Raw genomic sequence first — 13,330 nt, forward strand, 5'->3', positions numbered from 1 at the left:
AAAAATAATTATGTTTTGGGTGATATAGCATCATTACCAAGCAATTGTTTTTGTAGGTTGTTCCTCACCCGATAATGGTGGATGTAGCCAGCTCTGCATTTCTCTCAGCCCAGTATCCTGGGAATGTGATTGCTTTCCTGGGTATGACCTACAACTGGATAAAAAAAGCTGTGTAGCTTCAGGTTAGTGCTGTGGTTGTCTGGAACTGTGTCCCTGAAAAAATATTCATGAAAACCTTTTGTTTAGAAAGATGGAAAGTTCATTGCTTATGGTTTTGTATTTTTGAAATGGAAGAAAAGCAAATCACATTATAAGTATGAATAATATGAATAATAACAATATAACTAGTAACCATGCTTTTAAATAATATTTCTATTCTTAATTAGCATCCAGCAAAGATTTGCCATAATATCAGATAGGATATTTTTAGTATATGAGAAAGTTATGACAAGAATAATTTTAAAACACTTTATAATTAAGAGGCATTTAATAAGTATTTGTTGATTGATTTGATTTTTATCTCTCCAGTGAGTATAATCATAACACTGACAAGTTCTGTCCTTTTTATGTCAAAATTTAATATAAAGTTCTACGCTTCAGCTATTTTTTTTTTTTTTTTGTCTTCTGATATTACATCTCTTGCATCCTTCAACAGCCATGGAAATTCTAGATTTATACCAAATTGATTGAATATCTCCTGAAAGTTCATTATGCTTTTAATACATAATGCCCATAGTGCTATCACATAATGATGATCCGGTACACCTTGCCCTAGTGAGACCCTAATACTGCTGACTTCTCAGGACCTTCATTAATACAGCATAATCTAAATCCTTCAAATTATCAAGGGTCTTGCCATTAACTCAAATCATCATGCCTCCCTTCAAGAAGTGCCCAGGCCAGGGAAAGTTACTTATTCAGACATTAACGTATGTAATCTACTAATATTTGTGTTTCAGTATGTGTGAATCAAGAAGATGTATAACCCTAAGACTTGCATCATTTTGCTATGGTGTTGGTTATTTAATGCTGGCTCTTTCAATAAGTAAGTAACTTTTAAAAGCAAAGACCTGGAGAGGGAAGAAGCCAGAGATGAAATTCTGGCAATATGTCACCTCCTGGAAGAGGACATCTTCTTGCCTGTCTTCACCTATGCCACACTAGAGGGAAATTAAGAAAACAAGCACTGTAGAAATTGAGTAAAAAGTTACAATGAAAGGGAAGAGTAAGACATGCCTCTTAGTTTTTAAGGCACATTTTAAAGTCAGCCGTATTTGAAATTTGGTTAACAGGACCACAACCATTTTTGCTGTTTGCCAATTCTCAAGATATTCGACACATGCATTTTGATGGAACAGACTATGGAACTCTGCTCAGCCAGCAGATGGGAATGGTTTATGCCCTAGATCATGACCCTGTGGAAAATAAGGTATGGTTTTGTTGCTGGAACAGATGAGGACATGCTTTAAGGACAGAGTAGAGGATTTTATACTAACAAATGACCTGACCTACTTGAAAATCCTTTGCTAAGCTCTGAATGATTAGACACAGAATAAGTTAAATATAGATATTGGAGTAATACTTGAGAAATTTTAAGGACTTTCTTGCTATCATAATACTACCCTAGTCCTTGCTAAGATTAGCTGTTTTGTTCGAAAAGATTACACAGGATTTTCAGTTTAGTTTCCTCTTTGGAGATGAGGATGTGAGACTAGCCCAGTGTCATGCACATGGAAGGAGCTTCATAAGCAGGTTTTTGATTACTTGCTGGTAGTGAGAGGAGTGGAAGTTTGGGTTTGGGGCATAGGAAGTATGGATTAGTAATTTGTGTTTTATATATGTCTTCTGGGGGAGGAGATTCAGTGACCTCTTAACCGTGAAAATCAGGGAACATAAGTTGTATAGTTCATGTGGGAATGGCAATCTAACTAATAACATTATTTACATACATATTTTATATGAGTTTTGTGTGTAACTTATAATTTCTATATCAGCTGGCCATTTGATCTTTAATTTCTTAGTTGTATCTGTGCTAGGTTAGAATGTGCTTGAAATGATGTTACAGTGTCTTTTGGAGATTAATCACCCAATAATGATAAATTTATATAGTTATTAATTCCCCTGCATAATTATTTAGTTATTACTATGTGGTACATTAATTCTTTTATTAATAATATTTTTTACATAATAGCTTTTAAACTTTGAACTTTTGTTTCTTCCTGATTTGAAGCAGTCTGGTAAATGGCCAAAAGAAACAAAGTGAAGCAAATTGATTCTATATTTAATAGGTATGGATTGGTAGCCGAATAGAAGTATTTTTGCAAATTAAAATTTTGCAATTGAATGCTAGCAAACAATTCTTCCTTTTCCCTGACCTGAATCTATATGGTTCCATAGAACAGTTACAATAACAGAAAAAATAATTAATAGAAAAAAGGCAGTTCAATATTCATTTATTACCAAACTAGTTTTATTCCTGCAGAATCGGTATTCTTACAACAGGTGAATATGGAGACCTAGAATGAATTTTAAGTCCGGTGGCTGGTTTTTGTTTCTTGGGTTAATTTTCTTATTTTCTTGCTACTCAGATTGTGATCTTTGAGCCAGCAGTGTCAACAACACCTGCAGGTTATTAGAACTGCAGTTCTCCAGGTTCCACACCTGACCACTAAATCAGTATCTGCATTTTAGTAATATTCTCAGGTGATTCTTATGCACATTAGAGTTTGAGAAGCACAGTCCTAGTGGAGTGAAGTACCCCTATTTGTATTTATGAAACATAACCTTTTCTATTTCATTTAGAAAGAAGAGCAACCCATTATTTAATGACTTACCACTTTCTGAATAGTCTCATTATTGATTGTAAGTTTATGTACATATGTGTACTGACAGTTAAAATTCTACAATGCTATCATTAAATTATCAACTGACCCATAGCTCTTTAAATACATACATACATATATATATATATGTAAATTTTTACAGGTTTAAGGGTACAAGTACAGTTTTCTTACGTGGATAGATTGTGTAGTGGTGAAGTCTGGGCTTTTAATTTACCCATCACCTGACTAGTGAACAATGTACCCATAGGTAGTGTTTCATCTGTTACCCCCCACCGCACCCTCCCACCCTTGCAGTCTCCAATGTCTGTTATTACACTCTGTATGTCCATGTGTACCCATTGTTTAGCCCCCACATGTAAGTGAGAACATGCAATGTTTGAATTTCTATTTGAGTCATTTCACTTAGTATAATGTCTTTGAGTTCCATCCATGTTGCTGCTCATAATGATTTCATTCTTTTTTATGAGCAGTATTCTGTTGTATATATGAGACACATTTTAAAAATCCACTCATCCATTGATGGACACTTAGATTCCATGACTTTGCTATTATGAATAGTGCTGTGATAAACATACAAGTGCAGGTGTCTTTTTGATAGAATACTTTCTTTTCCACTGGGTAGATACAGAGTAGTGGGATTGCTGGATTAAAAAGTCATTCTATTTTTAGCTCTTGAGAAATCTCCATATTTTTTCCCTAGAGAATTGCAAATGTACATTCCCACCACCAATGTATAAGAGTTGGTTTTTTCTTCACATCCATGCCAACATCTGTTGTTTTTTAACTTTTTAATAATAGCCACTCTGATGGGTGTAAGATGATATCTCATTGTGGTTTTGATTTTCATTTCTCTGATGACTAGTGATATTAAGCATTTTTTCATATGTTTGTAGGCTGCTTGTATGTCTTCTTTTGAAAAACGTCTGTTTATGTCCTTTGCCCACTTTTTAATGGGGTTATTTGTTTTTTACTTCACGGGTTGTTTGAGTTCCTTATAGATTCTGGATATTAGTCCTTTGTGAACTGCATTGTTCGCAAGTATTTTCTCCCATACTGTAGGTTATCTGTTTACTCTGTTGATTATTTCTTTTGCTGTGCAGAAGCTTTTTAGTTTAATTAATTCCCATTTGTCTATCTTTGTTTTTGTTGCATTTTCTTTCGAGGGCTTAGTCATGAATTCTTTGCCTAGGCAAATGTCCAGAAGAGTTTCTCTTAGGTTTTCTTCTAGGATTTTTATAGTTTCGGGCTTACACTTAAGTCTTTAATCCATCTTGAGTTAAATTTTTATATGGTAAGAGATAAGAGTCCAGTTTCATTCTTCTGTTTGTGGCACTCCAATTTCCCCAGCACAATTTATTGAATAAGATATCCTTTCCCCAGTATATATTTTTGTGGACTTTGTCAAAGATCAATTGGTTGTAGGTATATGACTTTACATCTGGGTTCTCTATTCCATTCCATTGGTTTATGTGTCTGTTTTTATACTAGTGCCTTGCTGTTTGGGTTACTACAGCCTTATAGTATAAAGTCAGGTACTATGGTGCCTCCAGCTTTATTTCTTTTTGCTTAGGATTGTTTGTGCTCTTCATGCTTATTTTTGGTTCCGTGTGAATTTTAGGATTTTTTTTTCTAATTCTGTGAAGAATGATGTTGGTAATTTGATAAGAATTGCATTGTATCTGTATATTGCTTTGGGTCATTTTTAAATGAAAAACAGTCTTATGGAAATTCTTGTACCTGTGTGACAGGGTGCATACTAGACTGAAAAAGAACTTTGCGTGGGCAAGAAATCTTCTGTTGAACAAGATGGATGAATTAAAATGAAATTACAGTCATGCATCACTAAGGACAGGTGTGTCATTAGGCAATTTTGTCATTGTACAGACATCGTAGAGTGCACTTACACAAACGTAGATGGTGTAAGCTACACTCACCTAAGCTATATGGTCTAGCTTCTTGCTCCTAGGCTACAAACCTGTGCGGATGTTGCTATGCCAAATACTGTAAGCAATATTGTAACACAATAGTAAAAATTTGTGTCTGTAAAGATAGAAAAGGTACAGTAAAAAATATGGTATGAGATATTTTTAAATGATACACCTTAACAGGGCACTTACCATGAATGAAGCTTGCAGAACTGGAAGTTGCACTGGATGAGTCAGTAAGTGAGTGGTGAATTAATGTGAAGACTTAGGACATTACTGTACATTGCTGTAGACAAACACTGAGCATTTAGGCTACACTAAACTTATAAAAAATAGTTTCACTATGACATTATGAATGCTACAACATCACTAGGTGATAGAAATTTTTCAGTTCCATTATCATCTTATGGAATCACCATCGTATATGCAGTTCGTCGTCAACCGAAATGTCATTATGTGGCATCTGATTGGATATAAGGTTACAGACTAAAGAACTTTAGCAAATACCTAGTCTAACTTCCTCATTTTCACAGAATTTATCTGTAAAATAAATTTAAAGAATTTATCCAAAGCAATCAAGCAAATAAGTGACAAAACTGGGAACCAATTTTGACCTGCAGTGACTAAGTGTCTCTTGATTGCAGAGAAGTGGGGTGTTATAGACTGAGCCCAGCTTGTAGCCCTCATTAATTGAAAATCATTGCTCCCTTTCAGAAGCCACTGTAGTTCATGCATGATGGCTATGTCATTGACCAGTGATCAAGGGTTAATAAATTACCAATAGCAATAAAAATATGTGCCAGATACATGGCTAAGGAGATATATATAATGAGCTTGGTATTATTATCCTCATTTTACCGATGAGGAAACAAAGATTCTGAGACATTGAATAACTTGCTTAAGGTTACACATATCTGGGAAGCAGCCTAGTTTGAGTTTAGCTGCAGGTGTGCCTATCTCCAAAGTCAAACTCTTAACACACTGTACAACCTAAAGACTAATGCCATTTGTATACATTCCACATTAGTTTAAAAAAAAATCAGAAATGCCTGTGTTCTCTTTTGTAGATATACTTTGCCCATACAGCCCTGAAGTGGATAGAGAGAGCTAATATGGATGGTTCCCAGCGAGAAAGGCTTATTGAGGAAGGAGTAGATATGCCAGAAGGTCTTGCTGTGGACTGGATTGGCCGTAGATTCTATTGGACAGACAGAGGGTATGTTTTCTGCTTCAGTTTTAAGCTGTGTGAGATGGGAGTGATGGGATAGGTGATACTATTGGCTTCATCATCTACTTTGAATACAGAAAAATGTTGCTGGGCATCTGGCTGGGATTGGAGAAAAGAGGCCACCACTGCTGTCCACACTCCCCCACTTCCTCCTTTCATCAAGATTGCGTCTCTGTGCGTGGGAGGATTTTGAAGACCAAGAAAGTAGCCTGTGTTAGGTACAGGAAACCAAACACTGCATGTTCTCACTCATAAGTGGGAGTTGAACAATGAGAACACATGGACACAGGGAGGGGAACATCACACACTGGGGCCTGTCGGAGGGTGGGTGGCAAGAGGAGATATAGCTTTAGGAGAAATACCTAATGTATGATGATGACGGGTTGATGGGTGCAGCAAACCACCATGGTGCATGTATATCTATGTAACAAACCTGCACGTTCTGCACATGTATCCCAGAACTTAAAGTATAATAATAAAAAGAAAGTAGCCTGTGTTCAGGCTGTTGTTATCAGGGAAACTCAAAACCTGTCTGAATATAGTCAATAAGCATTCTCTGAGCATCTGCTATGGAAATAAGACTTTCTCCTAAGTGACATGGGAGATACAGAGGAGCCTAGGATGTGCTCCATCTTTTCAGTTAGTTCTTAGTTTAGCTGGTGAGATAAGGTATATTTCCCCAGCAAAATAATTAATACAAATTCTTGGTCTAAATAGCAGTTCAAGAAATGTCATAGGGTCTCACGTAAGTAATTGCCAAATGACAGGTGTACACTCCCAAAGGGAGCCACCATGGAATGAGCTTCGGCATGCAAGTGACAAATCTTAGACTAGAATGTTGACTCCCTGTTAAACAAGCATGAAGGAGGGAGGAGAACTTCAGCTGGAGTTGTGAGGAAAGTGCATGAGATAAGATAAGAGGGATGCTCTGTATTTCCCTATGTGGGAAAAAACAGAACCAGAGTGCAGTTGTGAAACCCCACTCTCAGAGCTGCAGGAAGGGCTCCTGTATTTGGTGTGTATGTGGCCTGCATGAACCTCAGAACTGAATGGCAGGAAGCAGGAAGGAAGTGGCTTTTTCCCTTATGTGTGCTAATGAGAGCCCACTTCCTTACAGAACTGCAAGAGAAGCTGCTAACCATAGATCCCTCACAGGATAATATTAGAGATGCAGTGTGCTCTGGGATATATTCTCAGAGTAACTGAAAACCAGAAAGTGAAATGGTGGCCATCCTGAACATCTGGTACCAATGCAACCATGTAAAATAAAAGAAGGGAGAATGAAGGTTTCACTTCTGTGAAATCAGCAGTTCCAACACAGAGGGAGAAGTCCCAGGGAGTGGGTTTCTATGCTTAGGGGTAGGCGTTTTATGTCCCAGAATGTCTCTTTTAATCAGGATAATCCATGGGAAACAGGTTTTAAAAAATCAACCAGGTGTATGATGTGGTTATCAGTTATCAATAATGTGACCCTTTTACATCCAAGGTGAGCATATTTTCTTTCATTCATTCGTTTGTTCGTCTAATCCTACCTTCATTTCTTTATTATTTGGGTATTTATTTACTGAATAACTGCAATGCACCAGATACTGTGCTTTATATCCATGACACTATTAAATCCCCAAAGGTAAGTTTTGTTATCTCCAATTTAAAGATTAAGAAAATTGATAATTGGAGAGAGAAAATAACTTTCCCAAGGTCAAGCAGTCAATAAGTACCATATGGATCTGTAATTGGAACCCAAGGATGGCCATTTGCAAAGCATGTTTTCTTAATAGTCATAGAGATGTACCACCGCCCCAAACCAGTGGATTTAACATATGGTTGACTCAGAGTCATGTGACAAATTAAATTCAACTTCAGTTGTAATAATTATAAAAATCATAATAATGACCTCTGCTGTGTTGAATCTACTTAAAAGAATATTTTAAATGTCAGCTGTGTATAATAACAGAGCTGTACATAGTTGTTCTCAGAAGGGTAAATGATGATCAAGATGACAGATGTCAACCACTCTCGGGTCCACTAAGGATGCCAAGTCTTCTCATGTTTCCCCACATTCACAAGGGACCTCTAATTTTGACAGTGTTTGATTAATAGCACCATGGTACCGACTGCGGAGGCAATGCGTTCAGGAGATAGACAGGCACCACTGGTTTCCTGGAGAATCAGACCCTAAATTCCCCTCTTCATTGGCTTCAGTAATAACAAGCCCTTCTTAAGTCCTCCTGGCTCTAAAGGCAGCTGCTAAAAGAAAACCTTTAATTTGTCTGGAAATGAGAGGTTTATGGTTTGAAAACCTTGATATTACCTAGAAATTGGATTTAAATAACTGAGATTCCAATCTCATAATATTAGATCACATGGTAACTCTTAGCCAATCGAAAGAGGCAAAGTGGGATGCTTGCAGTTCATCTTTGGCCTAGGAAAAGACAGATTCAAATTAACATCTAAATGTAGGAAGGAAGCACATTGAAAATTCCAATGGTAATGCTATTATTTAGTATCAAGGAATCCTGATTCCTAAAGTCAATTGCCCAGTAAAGAATCAAGAGGGTAAAAATATAAGCTATCTGTTTACTTATTCTTTTGAGGTAACACAAACTAATATGAGGTAAAAAATCACTCTTCTAGGGTTCTTGAAGGACACCTCTTACCGTAGAAGGAGGGTGAGTTTTTCTCTTGGAGGATCTCAGTGGCACTGGGACGATCAGATAATGGTTAGAGAGAGAAGGACACACCACTCGATTAAAGGTGATGCTTGAACTCCCATGAACCCAAATATCCCTGCTGGTCCTTGGTTTCTCATTACCAACACTGGAGTTTGAGATTTGCTCTCTAGCTGAATCAAATAGAAGTATATTATTAGGTGAACACCTTGGGGGAGCAATAAAAGTAAATTCCAGCAATCCTGCCTTGAGACAGCTCCACAGTCAGGAGCTTATGTCATTCTCGTCTCATCACCTAACTCCTGCCCGAAACAGAATTTAGAGATGATATCTCTCATCTCTAAGATGATTAGAGATCATCATGAGATCAGAACTGACAGTTTCATCTCCCCTGGTCACAAGCAAGTGGTCTCAGAATTTCTTTCCTCCCACCAAGGGAAGAGGCACAGTGACAGTTGTGTCTGAGAACAGAACTTGACACATTAAGTTCAAAAATATCTTCCACCCAGCGGTATCCTTCCTATGACCACTTCATCTGGGAGTAAAATTATCATTTTAAAGGGACAATGGAGTAGAAATGGTTTCAAATTCTCTACTGCCTTTAGTTGGTTGTTTGCAAAGTGTTCCCAACCCAGCATAGGCACTGAGCCAGTTTTACCTACCTCTTTTCTGAATACTGCCTGTGAATAGGGCCCTGTGCATAGAGTCCTGTTCCCTACACAGTGCCTAGAAAATAGTTGGTGCACTAGCCACCTGAGAAGGTCTCCTTAGCATTTTGTAAAACCAGGAGCAGGGAATGGCCCTACCTTGTGTTTCTAGGCAGGCTTGTTTCATGCAGACATTGCCCTCAAGAGCAAAGTGAGAGGCCTTTAACAGGTGTTTACTGAATGAATTAAAGGTGGTTATATATTCTGGTTTGCAGCAGGGAAACAGGGAAAGCAGGTGGTACATGGGGAAAGGGAGGCTCTTCTTAGCCCTATTTATGTCCACTCTGCCTGTGGTCCCGCCTGCTCCAAGAAGCTGCTCAGCGTCTCTTGTTTGCTCCTGAAGGGGGCAGGGATGCTACAGAGTCATGTTTAGCATTTAAATCCATCCAGTTTTCTCCATTTCTCCTGCTACTGTTTTATCTCCTCGCCGTCATCTCCTGCCTGTCTTGCCCTTTCACACTAAAACCACAGCAAACCTTCTAAAGTGCAAGTATAACTGCCCCACATTCTTTAGGTCCTGTGCTTTAGAACTTGTACATGTGCATTCCCTTGCTTAGGGTACTCTTTCCATCCCCACCCACATTTGCCTGACTACCTGCTTCTTATCCTCGTTTGTTATTATCTCCACGAATCCTTCTCTGATCCCTACTTGGCTGGGCTACCCACCCTGTCACCCTCCCTGAGTCTTCCAGTTACATTCTTTACATCCTTCTTCTCAGCATGTGCTTTCATGTGCTGTGTTATAATCTCCTCTCCCTCTTTCCCCTCTTACTTCCCCCCGCCCTCTCCTCCTTCCCTTTCCCTCCACATTTTCTTCCCCTTCCCATCCAGTCCACCTAACCCTTTCTCTTCCCCTCCGACCTCTGCCTCCCTCTCCCTGTGTTCCTGTTGAACTATGAGCTCTATAAGGACAGAGATGGGGTTTTATTTACTATTGTATCTCCAATGCTTAGACCAATTCCTGACACAGCAGGTGCTCAGTAAATATTTGATTGACAAATAAATAGAAAAATCAGGAAATAAGAATTTTCTACCCTGCCAGATTCTATTGAGTAATGTATGTATGTATGTATGTATGTATGTATGTATGTGTGTATGTATGTATGTATTTGAGATGGAGTCTCGCTCTGTTGCCCAGGCTGGAGTGCAGTGGCGCGATCTCGGCTCACTACAAGCTCCACCTCCCGGGTTCACGCCATTCTTCTGCCTCAGCCTCCCTAGTAGCTGGGACTACAGGCGCCCGCCACCATGCCCAGTTAATTTTTTTGTATGTTTAGTAGAGACAGGGTTTCACCATGTCAGCCAGGGTGGCCTTGATCTCCTGACCTCGTGATCCACCCGCCTTGGCCTCCCAAAGTGCTGGGATTACAGGCGTGAGCCACCGCACCCGGTCAGGTTATTTTTTTAATGTAAAGATTAGCAAGTAATATTTCGGTGCAATTGGCCCTCTTTATCTACAGGCTCCACATCTGAGGATTCAACCAACTTTGGATCAAAAATATTCAAAAATTAAATTAAATTAAAAATAAGAATACAATCATAAAAATAATACAAATAAAAACCAATAACATAACTATATTTACATAGCATTTACATTATATTAGGTGTGATAAGTAATCTAGAGATGATTTAAAGTATACAGGAGAATGTACATAGATTGTATCCAAATACTATGCCATTTTATATCAGGGAATTGAGTGTCCTTGGAGAGTTCTGGTACCAATCCCCCACAGATGCCGAGGGACAATTGTACTCCCATTTGTCTTCGAATTAAATGGAAGAAAATTAAAGCCAATGTAAATCTCCACCTACTGTCCTTGCGCTGGTTTGTCTCCCTATTCTTCATGATCCCATGAGGCTAACAGTCTCTTTGCTTCTGGCTTCCATTGGTTTCAGCAGGAGATTGGAAGTTATAAAGAGAATGTCTTCACCCAGCCACTGACGCAATCCCTTTTACCTTGTCCTGTCATTGAGTATTTTCATTACCTGGGATAAATATTGAGATGTTAATTAACAGTGTTTAATAATATAAAATTTGTGAACTTATTGCTGCTACTTTGTTTGTGGGTGGGGGAGAGAGAGAGAAAGAGTAAGAGAGAGGGAGAGAGAAACAGAGAGAAATAGGAGCTAGTTTAGAATGCCTGTCTTTGCATTTCACAAAGAGGAGAAAGGAATATTTTTGTTTGAAAAGTAAAGTTGTTACAACAAACTCCCTTATTTTGCACATATTTTAGGAAATCTCTGATTGGAAGGAGTGATTTAAATGGAAAACATCCCAAAATAATCATTAAGGAGAACATCTCTCAACCACGAGGAATTGCTGTTCATCCAACGGCCAAGTAGGTATTTGTAAAAATAAGGCACTGCTCTGCAGAGGTAATGTGACAGTTCATGGTTGATATGCTAGTGTCCAAAACCAGAAACCAGGAAAATCCATGCAATTTGTTCAAATCTTCAGGATGAATTCCTCATGCTTTTAATGTCTTGATTTTCTATTCTTGTATAATAATTTTATTGTTAATGTGCTCTTTTAAATAAATTCAATTTCTTTTTGAAAGAAAAATGCACTGTAATTCATTAACCGACTAGACTCAAGCTCATTCATCTATTTTCTTTAAAAATTTGCATTGTTGTTTACTGAGCAGAAAAGGATATTTGGATTGTATGACTTATGAATTCTATTTAGAAAAATCATAAGATATAGGTCATTCCTAGATTTTAGGTGACAGAAAATTGAAATTGTGAAAGGTTAGAAAACTATGCTGTTAATTGTGAATTACGAACAAATTTTCATTTAGAGATTAGAGATTTAAGGACAATAAAGGATTTATTCCTAGTTGTTAAAAAACAAAGATAAAAACCCACCCTATTTTATTTACACTGGAAATTTCACAATGATTTATGGGAGATAATATATTGATAGTAGTTGATAATTGATTTGGAGCCAGCCAAATGATTAAAACTGTGAGAATGTAACCATTTCTAAATAGGCCAATAAAAAAATATGAACCATATTGACTTAAAACAAAAATGTGCCCAGCACCTGATTTATGGAAGTTGAAATTAACTGAGTTAATAGAGTACATTGCATAAAACTGGATAACAGATAAATATGAACTTTCCTTTATGTTGTAGTATTACAAATGCGGTGAGTTTTACATATGCATAACAGAACAGGCTAGCAAGATTTCATTGCCTTTTTGCAGTACCAAATGCTAATTCAAGAATATTTTACTCAAACCTATTTACTCATGACTATTTGATTAGTCACTATTGCAATTTTTAAACTAATTTCTCTTTTAATCTAATGACCTGAGCCTTAATTCAACATTTCTTTTCGAAGATGCTTTACATAGACAAGTTAATTGTTCTGCTTTTCAAAATTATTTGTCCAACATACAGTGCTATCTCTTCTTCTGTATTCCTCAGTGTACCACTTTAATATATCATAAAGTAATTTACATTGATATTTTCAAGATGAAAGAACAGAATAATTTCTTTCATGCAGATATTTGTTGTGTGCTTTCTTGACTAAAGGAGATTATTCTGGACGGATACAGGGATTAATCCACGAATTGAAAGTTCTTCCCTCCAAGGCCTTGGCCGACTGGTTATAGCCAGCTCTGATCTAATCTGGCCCAATGGAATAACGATTGACTTCTTAACTGACAAGTTGTATTGGTGCGATGCCAAGCAGTCTGTAATTGAAATAGCCAATCTGGATGGTTCAAAACGCCGAAGACTTACCCAGAACGATGTAGGTGAGGCTTTGGGATGGGTGATTTCTTCATCTTGACTGAGTGTTTATGAGTGTTAAATACAAAATATGTTTACACACACACACATACCACTTAGCCATATGGGTGAATATGGAATAGAGACAGACTTCTCCAGGGAATCATGAGCTACAAGGCTTACCTTAACATTGGAATACTGGGTAAAAAATAGTGTTATATAA

The 13,330-nt window shown here is 37.5% G+C and overlaps 1 protein-coding gene across 14 annotated transcripts in view; it reads left to right on the forward strand.

Moving 5' to 3' along the window:
- EGF (epidermal growth factor) overlaps positions 1 to 13,330 on the forward strand; it is a 101,187-nt gene that overhangs the window by 51,678 nt on the left and 36,179 nt on the right. For 10 of the 14 annotated variants that reach the window (XM_010389070.1, XM_010389074.1, XM_010389073.1 and 7 more), the window contains 6 exons: positions 57 to 182; positions 1,293 to 1,429; positions 5,836 to 5,984; positions 6,074 to 6,214; positions 11,607 to 11,711; positions 12,910 to 13,133. In XM_010389070.1, the coding sequence (XP_010387372.1) occupies positions 57 to 182; positions 1,293 to 1,429; positions 5,836 to 5,984; positions 6,074 to 6,214; positions 11,607 to 11,711; positions 12,910 to 13,133 (882 nt within the window). The remainder of the gene's footprint in view (positions 1 to 56; positions 183 to 1,292; positions 1,430 to 5,835; positions 5,985 to 6,073; positions 6,215 to 11,606; positions 11,712 to 12,909; positions 13,134 to 13,330) is intronic. The other 4 variants (XM_030925507.1, XM_010389075.1, XM_010389077.1 and 1 more) reach the window with 1 other exon arrangement.

Source organism: Rhinopithecus roxellana, chromosome 2 (assembly GCF_007565055.1).
Source record: "Rhinopithecus roxellana isolate Shanxi Qingling chromosome 2, ASM756505v1, whole genome shotgun sequence".
In the NCBI taxonomy this organism is placed as follows: Eukaryota; Metazoa; Chordata; class Mammalia; order Primates; family Cercopithecidae; genus Rhinopithecus; species Rhinopithecus roxellana.